Source organism: Heterobasidion irregulare (genome assembly GCF_000320585.1).
Source record: "Heterobasidion irregulare TC 32-1 unplaced genomic scaffold scaffold_06, whole genome shotgun sequence".
Classification (NCBI taxonomy): domain Eukaryota; kingdom Fungi; phylum Basidiomycota; class Agaricomycetes; order Russulales; family Bondarzewiaceae; genus Heterobasidion; species Heterobasidion irregulare.
The window spans coordinates 2460519-2477543 of record NW_009258202.1 but is presented as its reverse complement, the minus strand read 5'-3'; the positions used below and the strand labels follow the sequence as shown (position 1 = coordinate 2477543).

At 47.8% G+C, this 17025-nt stretch overlaps 6 protein-coding genes across 6 annotated transcripts; 4 read left to right on the top strand and 2 right to left on the bottom strand.

Annotated features, from left to right (window-relative positions):
• Window positions 1-304: 304 nt before the first annotated feature.
• Window positions 305-3822, bottom strand: HETIRDRAFT_319274 (uncharacterized protein; the record flags this gene model as incomplete). Its single annotated transcript, XM_009549552.1, has 6 exons — window positions 305-1041; window positions 1098-1592; window positions 1640-1727; window positions 1786-2495; window positions 2560-3619; window positions 3670-3822. The coding sequence occupies 6 exons, from the start codon at window positions 3820-3822 to the stop codon at window positions 305-307; spliced, it is 3243 nt and encodes a 1080-aa protein (XP_009547847.1).
• A 4020-nt stretch (window positions 3823-7842) lies between these two features.
• On the top strand, window positions 7843-8218 carry HETIRDRAFT_169935 (uncharacterized protein; the record flags this gene model as incomplete). Its single annotated transcript, XM_009549551.1, has 2 exons — window positions 7843-7979; window positions 8032-8218. The coding sequence occupies 2 exons, from the start codon at window positions 7843-7845 to the stop codon at window positions 8216-8218; spliced, it is 324 nt and encodes a 107-aa protein (XP_009547846.1).
• Window positions 8219-8716: 498 nt separating this feature from the next.
• On the top strand, window positions 8717-9582 carry HETIRDRAFT_419089 (uncharacterized protein; the record flags this gene model as incomplete). The annotated part of the gene is made up of 4 exons (XM_009549550.1): window positions 8717-8735; window positions 8800-8834; window positions 9028-9180; window positions 9316-9582. 4 exons carry the CDS (start codon window positions 8717-8719, stop codon window positions 9580-9582), a joined length of 474 nt encoding a protein of 157 aa, XP_009547845.1.
• Window positions 9583-10083: 501 nt separating this feature from the next.
• HETIRDRAFT_419088 (uncharacterized protein) lies at window positions 10084-10594 on the top strand (the record flags this gene model as incomplete). The annotated part of the gene is made up of 4 exons (XM_009549549.1): window positions 10084-10098; window positions 10149-10291; window positions 10345-10495; window positions 10547-10594. 4 exons carry the CDS (start codon window positions 10084-10086, stop codon window positions 10592-10594), a joined length of 357 nt encoding a protein of 118 aa, XP_009547844.1.
• A 1504-nt stretch (window positions 10595-12098) lies between these two features.
• On the top strand, window positions 12099-13908 carry HETIRDRAFT_427946 (uncharacterized protein; the record flags this gene model as incomplete). The annotated part of the gene is made up of 7 exons (XM_009549548.1): window positions 12099-12217; window positions 12267-12506; window positions 12564-12735; window positions 12896-12954; window positions 13069-13312; window positions 13551-13766; window positions 13834-13908. 7 exons carry the CDS (start codon window positions 12099-12101, stop codon window positions 13906-13908), a joined length of 1125 nt encoding a protein of 374 aa, XP_009547843.1.
• A 613-nt stretch (window positions 13909-14521) lies between these two features.
• Window positions 14522-15930, bottom strand: HETIRDRAFT_116183 (uncharacterized protein; the record flags this gene model as incomplete). The annotated part of the gene is made up of 8 exons (XM_009549547.1): window positions 14522-14566; window positions 14615-14765; window positions 14822-14856; window positions 14953-15032; window positions 15081-15152; window positions 15350-15506; window positions 15555-15591; window positions 15905-15930. 8 exons carry the CDS (start codon window positions 15928-15930, stop codon window positions 14522-14524), a joined length of 603 nt encoding a protein of 200 aa, XP_009547842.1.
• Between the last annotated feature and the right edge of the window lie 1095 nt (window positions 15931-17025).

Genomic DNA, 17025 nt, shown 5'->3' with positions numbered 1-17025 from the left:
CCACGCACCGACAATTGCAGTCCGCAACGGCACAAACACCGTGAGATCGCCCCCCAGCCTCGCCGTAAAACCACTCGAGAATGTGCGCAGCGTGTCCACCATGCCGACATGTCTGGCAGAACAAGATCGCGTCGTCGATCGTATCTGCACGGAATACGCATACATTTTCAGTCAGAATATGAGCAGTGGAAGAGTGCACGCACCTCGCAAAAGCGCGTTGTGGTGCGAAAGTTGGGCATTTCGCACAGAGTCAGGCACGATAGTCAGGTGCATGAGGCAGATCGAGCAGCGCGGAAGGGCACGGTTACACGAAGGACACACCGTTGACTACAACGGAAGTGAACAAATTCAGCAACGCGACAAATACAAAGGAAAGGACAGTCCAACGCACTCGGCTTGCGCCTGCAGATTCCTGTGGCGTGCCAATCACCTTGCTGCAGTAATTACACCGAATCAGGATCTGCGGGGGCACAACTTCCACGCGCTCAATCTCGCCCGCTCGCACGAGCTCTTGCATCATCTGCCCGCGCTCGACGTCGAATTGGCACCGGTAGTGGAACAGCCTCCATCCGTCGAGCAGATCGCGGTACGCCGCGAGCCAGCGCTCGACACGCGGATCGCGCACATGGTGCGGGTGCACGTGAGCGCCCAGCAGCGCCGCGGTCTGGACGTCGCCCGTAGAGTCGACGTAGCCCTGCAGCACGTCGAGCCCTGCACGTGAAAGCCCAGTGACGACGAGCCCGGCAGGGTCGCCCCGTGCCGCCGTGCGTGCGGCGATGCGTCGCAAGAAGGCGGAAAGCGCGCTGTCGTCCAGGAATTGTAGTGCTACAGCAAGCCGCTCGCGCAGCGGAAGCGCATCCTCCTCAAGGACTTCCGACCAGTCTCCCAAAGCGAGGCAGGTCAGCATCGCGCGGAAGTAAGGGTCCTCGAGTCGCACGATGAGGCGTTCACAGTGTGCGAGAAACTCGGGCGTCTTGCTATTCGTCGAGCTCGTCGGTGCGAGGGCAGCCAGAGTACCGGACATCATGTGATGAGCTTCGTCTAAATCAGAAGGGTGTTAGTTTGCATACATGCACATCCTCAATCGATGTGAGTACCTTTACTCCGCATGAGAAGGTCAACTGCCTTGTTATACTCAGTGATGAACACAAGCCAACAAGCCGCCTGCGAATACCTCCCTTGCTTCTCCCAGTTATCGATTGTCACTGCAATATCTTCCTCTCTCAGACTCCAACCACATAGCTCCAGCGCAAACCGTCGCTGAACAAGCTTGTTCGTCGCCGCTGCCGGCTTCCACGAGTCGCGTTCGAGGATGTCGAGACCATGATACGCACAGAGCACCAATATAGCAGCTCCAAACTCAGAGAGCACCTCCGTGCGCTGCCTTCCGCGGCGGGAGCGTGTATGCGCAACCTTTTCTGGATCTACCGGGTCGAGGAGCGATTTAGTAGGAGGCGCTGGTGAGGAGTGGACTGTGGCGGGAGCGCTAGCGCTTGATGATGGGAAGCCCTCCCAGATTCCGAGTATACCCTGCGTAGAGAAATTATATCCATTGAATCGAGACGCTGGGCCACTGAGAAGCCGACGTGCATCTGTAAAAAGTAGAGTTAGCAGCTCGAGCTCTATGATCTTGAACAACGAGACTCGCGTTCGACCCAATACCACACTTCCTCAAGTGTTTTTCCATCCTCTTGTTCATTCCGCAAGATTGTCATGTTATGCGCAGGCTGAAAGTGTCATCCATCAGTTCATTTGCATCAACACGATTGAAAAAGGTGACCTTACGTTGGCGAGCCCATATCCCTGCGCAACTCGCCGCCGCATGACAACCGTCACATCCTCTTCGACGATGCTCTGGATTCTGTCCGCAGCCTTGCGGCGCACCCTACTCCTCACCCTCGAGACACTCTTACTCTTCGATGCATCCGTCAGCAATATATTTGGGGATTCCCCCGTTACTGCCGCGCCCGCCTTCATACGCGGGGAGTTCGGCTGACTGCGGATCGAAGGGCTGTAGGGTGTGCCCTTTGCATGCATCCCCTTCGGCTTCTCTGGGTGTAGGTGCACAGGCACGGCACGTGGAGAAGGCCTTCCAGACGACGACTCGAGTGCGGGGAATCCGTCTTCGTCCCCGCGGCCAAACATCGGCGCGAGCGAAGGCCGGCCACGCCCGCGTTCTGTACCATCTGTGGTCGGATGCGCGCTGGCCGCGCGAGAGCCCAACGGGTCAGGTGGGACTTCGCTTGCCATGGTCAGCGTCCACGGCTCAGGAGGCGGGTCACCGGCAGGTATTCCAGCGAAGACACGGTAAGACGCCCCAGCTGCGATGGCGAGTGTGCCGCGCGAGCTCCAAGGCGCGTGCGATGGAGTGTCGTGGACTGAGAACATTTCGAGGTCGCCGTCCTTATTGACGACCATTATAGAAGATGCGAGCGGGTTAGGGCGCTCGTTTGGCATGAGCGCGAAGGACGCGAGCGGGTGGCCGAAGCGTTTCGCTGAAAGTTTGACATCAGTGCGTGGCGCAGCAAAGAGGGATATAGACCAGGATAAACTGCTGACATTTGCGCGTGTCTGCTAGAACGAGGTTGTAGGGAATCGATTGCTGGGGCTCATTTGAAGCGCTTGAGCCTGTTGATCCGCTCCACGGGAGCATATTCGTTGGGTTCGCCCACGAAAGTTTGCCTGACTTTCCGCCCGAGCCCGACCCCTGCGAGGGCAGCTCTTTCGATATCAGCCTCGCGCTTGACGGAGGACTCGCGTCTACGGCTTCCGATCTCAGTATATCCCAAAATCGGATGTGGGAAGCGTCGCGTTCGAGCGTCGCCAGCACCCCACTCCGCGAGTGAGAAAACTCAAGCTGCGTGACGCCAACATTCGCATCACGAGCCCCGTCGGAGCGCACATCATGTGCAGAGAAGCTAAGGAGTGGGGACAGGAGCTTGCGCGCGTCCCAGAGCGTGACAATGCCGTCTCCGGCAGCTGCCAAACGGTGTGGATTGTGCGGATCGGAGACGAGTGAATGTATGCGCCCGACCACCGGGGCCGTCGTAGGAGGAGTCGACGAGCGAAGATCGAACAGTCGCAGGGAGCGGTGCGATATGCCAGCAGCGAGCAACTGGGTACTCTGAGGAAGCCATGTGATGCTATGGACCGACTCAGCAGCCGCGTATGCTTGCAGGATGCGGGGATCACTGCGGGGCCCAAAGTCGACGCGGGGTATAGGTGGATAAACACGGGTTGACGAGGAAGCAGAGGGCGGGGTTTGAGGCGTGATAGCGCGAGCAGGTGATGGAGATGAGGTCACGGTTGGGGGGTCGGTGGATGGAGGGGTGTTCAGAGAGAGGGTCGTGGTGGTAGATTGGATGTCCCAAATGACAAGGCTTGATTCTCCGCGAGCTTTGTCCATTCCAACGGCGAGATAGTTGGGGGCGACAGGGCAGAAGGCTAGGGACGTACAGGCGCGTTGGCTCTTCGCAGGGAGGCTGACATATGGCCCGCGTCCCAGGACATGTTCCTTTCCATAGCGCATCGATTCGAGCCGCATGAGATCTACACGACCTGTATTCAGGCCGATCGCGAGCAAGTCGTCGTAGGAGGGATGTGGCGACCATGCAAAGCACTGCGCAAGCTGAGTACATTGTCGTCCCAAAGCTTAATATGCAAGCGCACCTTCATAGACTGAAGGTCCTGCTGTGAAGTAACATGTCGAATGGTCAATTCAGTAGGCGACCATTCATACAGTGTGATCTGTGAGGCCCCTCCGACGATGAACCTATTCTCCCCGCGCGGGTGCCAGAGCAACCGTTTTTCGGACTGGACCATGTTGCGCTACAAGTCGTGCGACGCCCTTTTACTTATACTCCTCTCAGACGAAAGGATGAGCTAGACGGAGACGCATGGTAGGTGTAAGTTGAGACCGGCTAGTGGTGAGTCAATTGAGGAAACAGTCCAGTTTCGGCGCTGTACGTGCGGCAGTGTGCGGCGAGGTGCGGCACTGGTGCGCCCTTTCACTTCCTCTCACTGACGAGCGTCGACTGCCAAGTCATTAATCACCAATTGCAATCAATCTTCAGGGTTTTACCAGCTGACCAGAATGGCTATTCCCAGCTGTCTACAACCCCTTTTGGCATGCATGCATCACTCTCATTTCAGACGAAGTCTCGAGCATGTATTGGATCCACAAGATATTGCCAGGTCACTCAAGGCACCATCGCCACGATTCAAAACTACCATCTCGGACCGCTAATTCAATAGAGTCTATCAGTTTTATCTCAAAGAATTTGCTACTCCAGGATCTGAGGACTTGTGCAGCGGACACCGTTCTTAGCACGCCCGGTCCAGCTGACGATGTCTGGTGGATTAGTGACAGGCGAGCACTTGCAAACGGTTAACATCAAGCGCCCAACACGGAGGGGTCTATTGTATTGGCACTGCAGTGGAATTTTATCGTGCGCCAGACATGCTGTTCATTCGTCTAGTTCCGTTGATGATCTGTCTTTATTTGTAAAAGGAATCCCTTCCGGACTCGCGCAGGTGAGTTATCAGACGTACTTAGCTATTAAGCATTCCCTACTAGACCCGTCGAGCCAGTCTCCTACAACATTTCCACTGCAACTTGTCTAGGCAACAGCAGGCTATCATCACCTCATAAAAACGCTCGGTATCTCTGCCAAACGAGTCGTGGTCGCCAGCGGATCCGCAAGCACTCATATTGCTTTGAGTTTGATACGGTGCACCCTCGAGCACAACAAATGGGATATACCCAGAGCAATCTTGCTTTTCAGCCCTTGGTGCGACATGACGGAGTTGGTAACCCTCCCACCCCCATCTCCCGAATTATTACCTTTATTTCGCTTCCTCAATCCTGACAATACCTTTTCGAGATTTTTTTTCTTGCACCTCTCTAGCATGATGAGGATATTTGTCACTCATCATATATCAACCCCGCCCTCGACCATCTCGCACCCTGCTGGACAGCAACCTTCATCTCATCAGACGCTGATGCAATATTCTTTTCTTCAATTCCATTCCTTGTGTCCACCTTGACTACAGGAGCCATTGTGACACACAAGACGGAGGGGCTTACCAACTGCTATAGTCATGATCTCCTGATCATTGACATCATCATTGGTGCAATCTTTGTAAATGGGCATCGCGTATTCAAAGATCGGCCTGGTCCTTTGATATGCAGCACAAAAACTATGGTTGGGTGTTCCCCTGCCGACATTGACAATGCTGACCATCTGTCGTGCTAGAACTCGCCACGACATTGGTGGTCTAGTGCCTCGTTCGATCTCAACGGTGTGTTCTCTATCTCTCCATAAAAATTTGCCTTCGGTACCTTGTAAATGCCACAGATGTTGTTATGACATTGCTTTACCAGATGCCGCTGTTGACTTGTATCAGCAAGACATTGTCTGTCCCGAGGTACCGATTGTTCTCGCGAGATTTCATACCTCACCCTTGATCACACTCTTTTCTCGAGGCATACAACGACTTGCGCATCGATAGATTCCCCTCATAATCTGGACCCGCAGCACTAATTATGCTCGATATCTATCAGCGTACCTTCGGTGTTTTTGTCTAATACTCTCTCCGATACAATTTTGAGCCGATGACCTACCCACATGATACTGGCCAACCTGTGCACAATAGCTCGCCGATTCCAAAATATTTACACTGGCCTGTAATCCACGTGCCAGAATATCACTTGACACAACCACCTCCGTTTGCCTTGAGCGCCTTGTCACGCACATGATCCCTTTGCAGGAGACTTTGAAGAACGAGGCCCTCCTTGTCAAATCGACTGCGCATCCGCCTGCTCATCAGTATTCCTAGTACCTCCTCAATAGACCATAATCTTCGTCCATTGTCTGGGAAAATGGCTTGCACTCGCGAACGCCTATGTGCAGACTGATTTTGCATCGCACCACCTTCACCACATTTTTGCAATGCTTAATCATCCAACTACTCTTGCACAAACAGCAGCTCCAGATTGGATGGGTCGCTGTCAGGACCAGGGCGGCAGGTTGCTGGGCTACCTGAACTCTATCTGGACTCGTTGGGGAACCGGGCCCTGAGGGGATTCTACCTCATCTTCCAGCGCTGATCCAAGGCAAACTGGCTGTCATCCCAAAATTAGGCTTGACACACAAAATCATCCAAAAGTTTAGATCACACACAGGTGCTGGGCACCTTTGTGCAGGAATCCATATTGTTGAACAAATTGTAACTAGATCAACCCACCGAACATCACCCCGAATTTTCCCCAGGGGATGTTACAGATATATAGCAAATATATCTGAAATATATCCACAATATCTCATCCACGGAATATATCCCAAATATCCTGATGTCGAACCAAAGTGACAGCTGATTAATCTTTTTTTTACAGACACGTGACAGGGGCGCGTCATTGGATGCCTCAAAATTTCTTCCAAGTTGTCCTACACTAGTCATCTCCTCGTTGCCTGTACCTCGTTATCCCTCAATAAACCCTTGTTTTTTCACATATGCATACAGGCTGGAGAGAAGCAGATACCTGATATGACCCCTGCCCTTGTGAACAGTACAGCACACACAATCCGCCAATGCACTAGCTCCACTGCACAATCCACCGACACCTCCAATGACAAAGGATCCTTCAAAGCGATGCCCAAGGGTATACATCCACCACATCTATTGTCCCTCAGAAGTGAGAACATGAAAAATCAGAGGCCCCCGCTCATTTAGAGGCAAGGCAGGAGGATTTTGGGGCATATGAGGGAGGCGAGACATGGACCACCCTCGGTGGGTTTTCTCCTCCTTAACAAATGTTTCTATCTCTTCACTTTCATCAATGCTCATATTTGAACAGATTTTCTTGATGATGAGGATGAAGGAGCATGTATATATGTGCTCCCACAGGTCTCAGATACTGGTACTGACCCACATGCACTGCCTAGCATGTTCCCATCACCCTCGCAGCTTGATGACAACGACGCATCCACCTTAGATGACAATGCATCTACTCTAGACAACAATACATCTCTCTAAGATGACAACAACGCTAGTCATTTCTCTTGCTCTGGTACTTGCTTGCTTGCTCCATCAGCATCTGACTTGGATTTGGACCCCCGTGGGCTTCTTGGCACTCCAAAGCCCACTCCATCCCTTTCTGATGATGAGGAGCCAATATCTGAGCTTGAAAACAACCCTTAGTATCAGACTAGTGGGGAACTATTTGAGTGTCTCTTAGACTCAGGCTTGGAGCATCTTAATGATGACAACTCAAACCCCCTGGCATTCAATGAGGATCCTGCCATTCGCAATGCCTACATAATGGCATATCTCCTTGCCACGTGTCACAGATCCATGCAAGAAGCCATAAAGGCCTACTTGGATGCTGAGCACGAGACACTACTATCTATGTGAAGGAGGACTGGGCTTGAGATGCCTGGTCTCAACACTATGGTATGGACACTCTTGACCGTGGAATGACAGCTGCATATCAATGCCAACAAATACATGGTATACTATTTTCTCTGCAACATTTGCTAGGCATGACACACACCGAACACTTTGTATGAGTACTCAGGCCTTCTATATAATGTCAAGGTACTCACTGATGGCAGCTACAAAAGAATGCCCTACAAAGTCCTTCCAATCACACCCATCAAGCCCATGCTCCAATAATTTCTGCTTTGCCCTGGCAAGTACCAAGAATTTCAATATTGGAGGAGACTAGGAGCAGACAACGCCGGCAAGGCTGAGCCCATTGATAAACCAGCCAAGCCCCTCAATGCATACGAAAATCCCCATGTGGTTCTTGGTAATATAAGCGATGGCTGGCGCTAGCGGGCTATGTCTTGGGGCCTTGAACAACTACAGGTCAGTAGTGCCGTGTCTACATGGGGCATTGAAGACGTGTTAGTAGAGGAGAAATGGCAGCAGTTCATATCCTTACTGTGTGGTTTGCTGTTTTCCATCAACATCAACTGGTATGTCTGTGCGAGTTCCCCTTCATCCTATTTGTTAATCAGTTTCCTCCAGGTTCTCACTGACAAAGCACTTGTGTGCATACTCCACTAGTGCCATCTATGTTACCATTCTCAACAATCCCAGATCCAAGCATTTTTTGGCCCAAGAAACACTACTGTACTGTGTTATCCCGGGGCCTCATGAACCAACCTTGGAGCAACTAAATGAGATCACGAGGCTGCTTGCCAAGGAATTTTAGGAGCTGTACAAAGGCAAGTGCATGGTTTGCATGAGTGGGAAGGAGAGAACAGCCATCAATAGACTGACCTTTCTTCTAGCAGATGTTGCCATGCATGTCTATGAGGAACTGGCTACCAAAAAGTTTCCTGTACATGGCATGTTGATGATAAACACCTCGGACTTACTGGCCAGCCGCAAGCTGCCTAGTCTTTGCATCGTCAAGTGCAAAGACTTTATGTGCAGCTTTTGCTACTAGCCATTCTTGTCATTGGTCAGCGAGGATTGTTTCATTTGCGATAGTAAGTTTCTTGGATTATTTCTTCCATGATTATTCACTCCTTGGTTGACTGCAGAGTTTATTATGCAAGATGACCACTGCTTTGTCAAGTATGCTTACCAGTGGAAAAACACCAGTCCTCGGGAACGTGAGCGAATCAAGGAGCAGCACAGGGTCAGCTAGTCAAATCTCACTGCACTCCTTAGATGGATGCCGGCATGCAATTCACCTGTAGATTTCATGCACGCTGTCTTTCTTGGTAAGATTTCTTTTCTACCATTGTTTGATGTCCATCATTACTGAACATGCCAGGGAACTTCCAGGGGAGGTCAAGCATATCATACAGCAAATAATAGTGGTTAGTGGGATGCTAGAGCATCGGAGTTGGACCAATGACCCATGGAAGAAGCTAGAGGATTTCCTGGGCTCCATCTAGTGGCCATCTACGATTGGTTGAGTGCTGTCTAAGGTTCTAATTCCCTCATCAAGTGAAGAGAAAATCTCACCTATTTTTGGTATAGATCTCGGGTTTTTTAAAGGCTGACCAATAGCACAACTTGGCAACCCTACTGCCCATCACATTGTATTGTGTGTGGGAGCACAATAGAGAGATTCCTGATCATGATTCTCCTAAACCAAGCCTGAGGACGAATACCAGAGCTGTGTTCTACAAGACAAAGAGACTCCTGCAAAAATGTCAGAGAGTGTATCATGCTCACCTTTTCTGGCAGCCCGGTGAGGACCTGGATCTCAAAAGCCTTCCTATGGATGACTTATCCATGGATTGGAATTATTAACGGCACTTCAAGGTGGTTCTCGATGTGTGTGTCACCATTTAGATCTGGACAACATTGTCCATTATGCCAGATGAAGCTCGGTGGGCTCAAGAACTTCATGTGTGTACCTGTTGGGCATGGTCACTTATGTATTGTCATCTAACCCCTAATTTTTGTCTCTTCACACACAGGAATTTGTTTATTTATTGTCTGGGCCCTGTTTACGGCTTCCAGTTGTTTGGACCTGAGGCCAACAATGGACGACTCATCAAAGTCAACACCAATAGACATACTGGGGGAGAGCTTGAATCCACCATGATGTGGAGCTAGATTAAGAACATCCTGATCTATGATTTGGTAAGTGTATTCCCTTCAGTATGTGGATTAGGTTGGTTTGCTCATAAGGATCTGCAGATACACTATCTTGAGGACCTCAATGACAAGACCACAGAGGACTTGGTGGCAATTAAGAACCTTCAGAATCACCTCAAAGGGGATCACAAGAAGCATTGTACAAAAGGATCTCTGCTTAGCATGATTGCAAGTTGTGGATATTGGCAGGATCAATAGGTTAGCCACCATGTTGCATGAAACATTGCTAATTCATTTTGTGAACTCTAGATTCTTACATAATTGAGCTTCCTCGGCAAGGAACCTATGTGGACCTGAAATTAATTGACATTGATGGCGTCAATATCTATTGCCTTGTCTTCATGTACTTGCAGACACTCTGGAGATCTTAGGTGAATCTTGTCTCTAATGCAAATGACTGGTGTTCTGGTGAGCCTTTCGTGGGTATGACAATCACCTCTTTCTTGCACCTCTCGGTCAATGGTACACAATTCAGTATGTGTACCTCCTATCAAGGGAAAGGCACCTTGTATGCTTTCATTGAGGGCTGGCAAGCAATGCATATCTGCAGCATTTTCTGCATGCAACATGACTACCACAATGTTACCCTCCTTCCACTATCAATAACCTTCATAATTATTGTGCATTTCAAGAGCAATGATCTGCCGGCCATGCCATGGTCTGACTGGTAAGTGAGTTTCATCATTTTCATATTATGTGCATATGACTTGATTGTGCCAGGGAAACAGACCTAGGGATCAGGACTTGGAATTTCAATGAATTCTCCAAGCCTGAGATTATCAAACCACATCGGCTGTGTAGGCATTTTGCCCTCACAGAGATTCCCTTCCCTAGCAAGCACAAAGTGTGGGCCATCATCTTGCTAGATCATGTGAGCACTTCTAAGACTACTTGCTCATTACTTAATTTTCATCCTGCCTAGTTGACGCAAGAACCTGAGGACTTTGATTTTGACAAAGAAACAATATAAGTTATTACATCTCCCCCTCATAAAGGTATAAATCTATCTGCCAGAGAGCTCCCTTTTCCCTTCAATCTTTCTCTATAGGGTATTCTCCATAGAGCTCCTCATCATCTATTCCCTTTACGTGTGTGCCACCTTCCTTATCTTCTCCTTTGGCCTGTAGGATATCTTGAACTTCGAAGTCAGCCATATGGAGAGAGGTGTTGCTGTCAGGATGACTTACAAGCTATCCTGGGTTTATCTTTACATGCAGGATCTTTGCGCTCACTCTCTTTTGACTGGTGGGTAATTCTTTTTCCCTCGGGCTTCCTTATACACACATGTGAACACTTGCGTTGCTCCTGATAACCACATCAACCCCCCATAGGACCTCATTAACCTGCCGAGCTATTGGCCAGGTATGTGATAGAAGCACCAAGGAAGGCTTACTTTATGCGCCCGAGATGTAGAAGCTCATGAGATGAACAGCTTCTTCACTAATAGAGCAGTAGTACTTACTATTTCCTACTGCTTAATTAAAGACTTCTTGGTATAGAATTAGTGCTTATATTATAAAATTAGAGACTAATCCAATGCTCATAATATGTTGCTCCCAATTAGGAAATTAGACACTTTTAGATGCTATTAACACTTTTAGACACTTTTAGACACTTTTAGACACTATTAGATATAACCCGGAGCTAATATAAAGGGGTGGTTTTCCAAATGCTTCCTCTTCAAGCCAGCTTAGCTCGGTTAAAAAAGTCATAGCAAACTGCTAAGTCATGTGGCTGGTCATGACACATATATACAGTGCCACCACTATCATAAATGCTTTCTCATATAGACACCTCTACACTTATCAAATGTTACACATTTCACTTCTCACAATATGTCTGTCCTCTTATTTTCAATGGTTTTACAACACATTTTCTAAAAGGTCAAGGCTTAACCTCATCAGAGGGTTTCATCTAGTTTAAAGACAGCACTGGACAATGACCCGAATCGTTCCTCGGTATATTGCAGATATATAGCATATATTGCAGAAATACACCCACTATATCCATGATATGTTGAGGATATGTCCAGAAGGTAATTAAGGGGGTCACCATGGGCAGTTGGATATATTCATAATAAATAGTTAGTATATTAGCAGTATATTTACTCATGGATTGTTTATTTCTCATTCTTTTAATGAGCTGCTGTTTTCTGGACCAGTGTGATTCAAACAATATCTAGCTACATGTAATTAGACTATTTCTAGCAGACGCAGATCATACGTGAAGGGGAGGTAGAGGTGCAAATCATGGTTGGAAGGCATTACTTGCATGTGCATGGATATGAGATGTGGTACATCCCATAACTTCCTCAACCCCGAACTCAAGCATAGATGTAAAAAAATGTACAGAATCAACAGCAGTCAAGAGAACCCTGCAAAAAACACTATGTCCCGTACTAGTCAGCCTAAGGTACGCACCATAGACCAAGACAACTCTAGCTTGTCCAATGCCATTGGACTATTGCGATCACCATGCAAGAAGGCCCAAAAGAGGTGTCTAGTGGAAGCAGACCAGCATTTGCAGCCATCCATAATGCCCACATGTACGACTGCAAACCTAGACCCATTCAAGGTCCCTCTCCTGAAGAAAGGTCAGTCTTTGGTGCTGGTAACAGATGCAAATCACTCACTTATCAACAGGGAATGGTGCAAGCATGCCCATCAGCTCTCCAGCCCTGAGTTCCCATCGTCTATGCCTGCCGCATGTGCTGAGACAATGAACACATCTGTGTGTGCAGTCACAGATGGACACCCAGTACCCGCTCAGCCGATAAGCACACCCCCCACTACCTACGCAGCTGCAGCAGCCCTGCCCCCTCCCCCCACAGCTAAAACAGGTCTTAAACTCCTTCTCAGCGTGGCTGCCCTTTCTAAGAACAGGTTAATGTGCACAGAGACAACCAGCTCGGTCTCATCAGCTCTGCAAACCACCTATAGTACTTTGGACATGCTTGAGAAGGGTGAAGCATGTCTTCCCTGTCCTCCACAGAGCGTTGCACCTAGAGGAATGCCTCATCCCATATGGGGGAGTGTACCAGTTGGGGGTCTGATGGTCAGGAATAGCGGGGTTGTTATGCATGGAGCTGCTGCAAGGGGGGGGAGTATCCATGTGAGGGCAGGAAGAACACCTCAAAGAGGGATTAGTCACATGAATAAACTGGCACTGAACATGGAACGAGGCAATGCACCTCAACTTCTTGAAGGACCTACTAATTGAGACACAAGCAATGAGAGGGCGGTCTTGGAGGTCTTTCTTCAAGCGCATGTAGAGGGGTGAAGGAGGCTTTGGTTGGCTCGATGAGTGGCGCATGGCTGTCCAGTGCAGCAGGTACAAATTCTTTTCTTTTTCAAGCTCATCAGCTAATAGTTTTGAAGAGAAAAAAGGTAATGCAATGAAAAACATACTAGATAGAAACTTGAAACTCAAATTTGAGTTCTCCAGAGTCAAGGTCATGGCGGAGGGGGTCCCAACGATGGTTGTAGAGTCGACAGCAAGAGATGTGAAGGTATTGCGCGAGGAGTTGCAGAAGGCTGTAGCGAAAAATATTGAGCTTGAAGGAAGCTTGGCAGAGTTGAGGATGGAAATGGAGGAGATGAAAGTCAGGATGGAGGACATACATTCACAATCGAAGGACACTAGAGAAGAGGGAGGGAACAATGCACGTCAGCAGAATAACATGCTCTCAGTAAATTTTATTCATAATCTAAGACTCACAGAGATTAATACCTAGACAGAGGATGGTGCACGTGATGCTGTACAATTGGATGAACATACCTTGTGATAGTGCAGTGCTCCCAGAACTGCTGCCCATCAACAAGATAGGTATGAGGACCTATTAGACCATAATCAGAGAGGAAGGAGACATGAAGAGAGTCTTGAGGCCTGATTAGGCTGACACGTGGACCACCAATGAAACTGGGTAGGGCCATAACCTTGCAGAGAATGTCCAAAAAGATGGGGCGCGCTGGAATTCTCAAGCAAAACAAGACAAATTAGTAGCCTTGACCATTGGCACGATAGTAGACTCAATCCATGTCACCTTTTCAAGCTGGGTGAAGGCTTACAAGAAGTATAAGAAGCCAATGGTTGATTGGACACTCATGAGGCAGAAGCAGTGGAGAAACACACGAAAGATGCAGGTCAGTCCACAATTATGCTTCTCTGGTAATCAGGATACTCACATGGCAATTCCAGAAAGCCAATTAGCATGCAAAATTCCGCGTTGATGTTCCTGAGGCTGCAGGTCCTGAGTGGGCATTTCTGCAAGAGACAATGTATTAGTTAACCAATAAATCACAGGAGGGATCACTCAACGAGGACAAGGGTGATCCTGCTGTGGATCCAGACACCAATGACGAAGGCCCAATTTCGCGCAACTTGTGCTCCTAGAAGCCAGAGCAGGAGCGTCACAACAAGCTTGTATTGCACAAGCCTTATGTATCACATCCACCAACTTACTGGGCACATGGAGTGTGTGTTCCTTGTTGCTAACACATTACATGATTACTGAGGTCTTGGCAGGTTAATGAGACACTTGACAAATTAGACATGGTTATTAGGGCTTACACAAATGCATGCATGCATATCTGTGGAGAGCCAAGAGAGAAAGAATTGCCCACAAATTGGAAGGGCACAAAGGCCAAAATTCTGCATGCAATGGTCAATCTGCAATGGTTGGTGAGCCATCTGGATAGTGATACCCCCTTGCACATAGAGGGCTTCAAGGACCAAAATCAAGCACTCACTGAGGAAGAAGAGGATAACCTGTATGGGGAGATGCCTGGGGAGATGCTGGAGGAAGACAATGGTGAGATATGGGATACGCAAGGGGACCTATGGCAAATTGATCCCCACCTCGATGAGGAGGGAGTGTACTAGTGTATTTTTTTGTGCTTCATAATTCATCATCCGAGTTATTGACCTCGGGTTCTTGTGTCAACTGGGGAATAGATGTGAGTAATGAGGAACATTTAGGATAGGTACTCACATGGTTTAGTGATATGGTTACCCATCCCCTATGATCGTCGGGCAAGGAGATCTCTGCAAGGGCAAACAGCCCACAGAGGCATTGTGCTTCGATGATCTCCGGCTCAGAGAATGTGTTGAAATTCCAAATGCCAATGCCAAGGTCATTGTCCCTGGTGTAATTGGATTATGAATAAAGTGCAGTACACATAACATGAAGCTCACTTACTGATTGGACCAGGGCATCGCTGGCAGGCCCTCCTTCTTGAAACAAGTGACAATCACAAAAGTTGCCAATAGCGAGGGAAGAGTGGCATCGCGCCGGTTGTGTTATGCACGGAAAATGTACAAGATGCACACAGCTTGTCGACCATCAATGAACACATATGAGATTTGCATGCCTTGCTGCGATGTACATGCCCCAAAGCATGTATTGTTGACTAAGACATGCGGGAAGGAATGAACACTTGTTCCTACAAAGGGCTCACCTGCGCGCCAGTTATTAGTGTTCAAAACAAGGGTGACCTTAGGACTCCACAACTCCCGCAAGAAGTGGAAAACTGCATGGTAAACATCAATACCGCTAATTTCAATTCTTTTAAGATCTACGTGCGTTCCTTAGCGAAGAAGCATAATCTTGTAAGAGCCTAGAGGGTGAAAATAATCAGAAAATGATACACTATGAACTGGCAGCACAGTTTTCTTGCTTTGGACTGATCACATTGGACTTCCAGTGTTTCTAAGGAAGGGTACTCACTGTTGAATCCCTGGCAATATCCCTGGCTTGTGGTTGTGTTCGGAGGGGTTCCCCTCATACGATGAGTCTTCCAATCGCCTTTAAGGTATTTCTGAAGTTTGCTGATCGCCACAAGATCATCTACACTCTTCTTGTTGATATTCTCGAGAGCGCGAATCTGTTGATGATCATAAGGAGTATCATTCACAACAGGATATGAACTCACCAAGTCATGGATCAAAATATTTTTGATCCAGCTGTATCTGGAAAACCACCTCCTTGTATTAGCTCTGGATTATATCTAATAGTATCTAAAAGTATCTACAAGTGTTAATAGCATCTAAAAGTGTCTAATTTCCTAATTGGGAGCAACACATTGTGAGCATTGGATTGGTCTCCAATTTCATGATATTAGCATTAATTCTACACTAAGAAGTTTTTAATTAGCAGTAGGAAATAGTAAGTACTACTGCTCTATCAGTGAGAAAGTAAAGATGTGGCACATTCTACACTGTTTCAGCACATTACTCTCTTTTAAATATGCCTGCACCATTATCTTGTAGCTTTTTTGCTGACTTTCTAGCTGCTTTTACAAGGGACATAGAAAGAGAGAAATTGTTAAGCCGCTAGGCTTATCACGTGCGTCTGTCACACTAAAAGGGGTTCCCTGGGCTAGATGTGATAGTGATGGCCCAACATATAAAGACAATTGATCGTCTTTAGGCTTGATCTAGGAATTCTTGATCACTATTGGTTCTGTCCTTGAACAAGTGGAGAAGGTGTTGGTTGACTAGATGCCGTTGTTCGTCTGGTACGAACAAGTCTTCTCCGATACAACAGATGACTTCAGAGGGATCCCAACGGATGACTCGATATGCAGTGAGTCCTTGATAGGTAGCAGATGGTAGAGGATAATGGAGGCTTTGAGACAAGTCCAGTGCTTTGTCAGACTAAGTATGGTTCTTTGGATCTGACAGAGTTCACAGGGTGTGGGCTGAAGGGGCCAGACACCAGGCGCAGTGCAGAAATTGAGATGTATGCAAAGTGAACAAGCTGATCTTCTAAGAAGCTCAGCTCTCCTATTTATAGTATATGCTGTATAGGGTAGGACGGACATATGGTCCATGCTTCTAAATGCTAAGTAATCTGCAGTCATTGTTTGTACTCCACGGCTCTTTGATATAACCATATATAGTAAGTATATCAAATGTCTGTCTGCAGCAATGTTCCATCAGAACTTGATCACGATCAACATTGGTAAGCACAATAAGAAAAAGATCATAGTACATAAGTGTTCATGTGTTAGCATGTAAATAATAATTTGTCTGAGTCTGAGTCATGTGCGTAGCTCATGACCATGTCCTGAGTCACATGCCTAGACGCGTGTCAAGTCACAGTCCTAGTTGTTAATATCTAGCCAAGGGTGAGACACCTGACCTTCCCTTCTGTCCATATGCCAAGCATGTGTTAGGACACGGTCCTAACAGTCACTAGTTATCATTGGTTATTATAGATTGTTACTAGTTGTTGTAGCCTCTAATGATCTAGTGTTATAGTATCAGACAATTGTTGCTGGTTATTGCTGGTTGTCACAGATTATTGCAGTCTGGCATCGTAGTGTCAGATAGCTATTGCTAGTTATTGCAGGCTCTAACAGTCTGGCATTACAGTGTTAGACAGTTATTATTAGTTGTTGC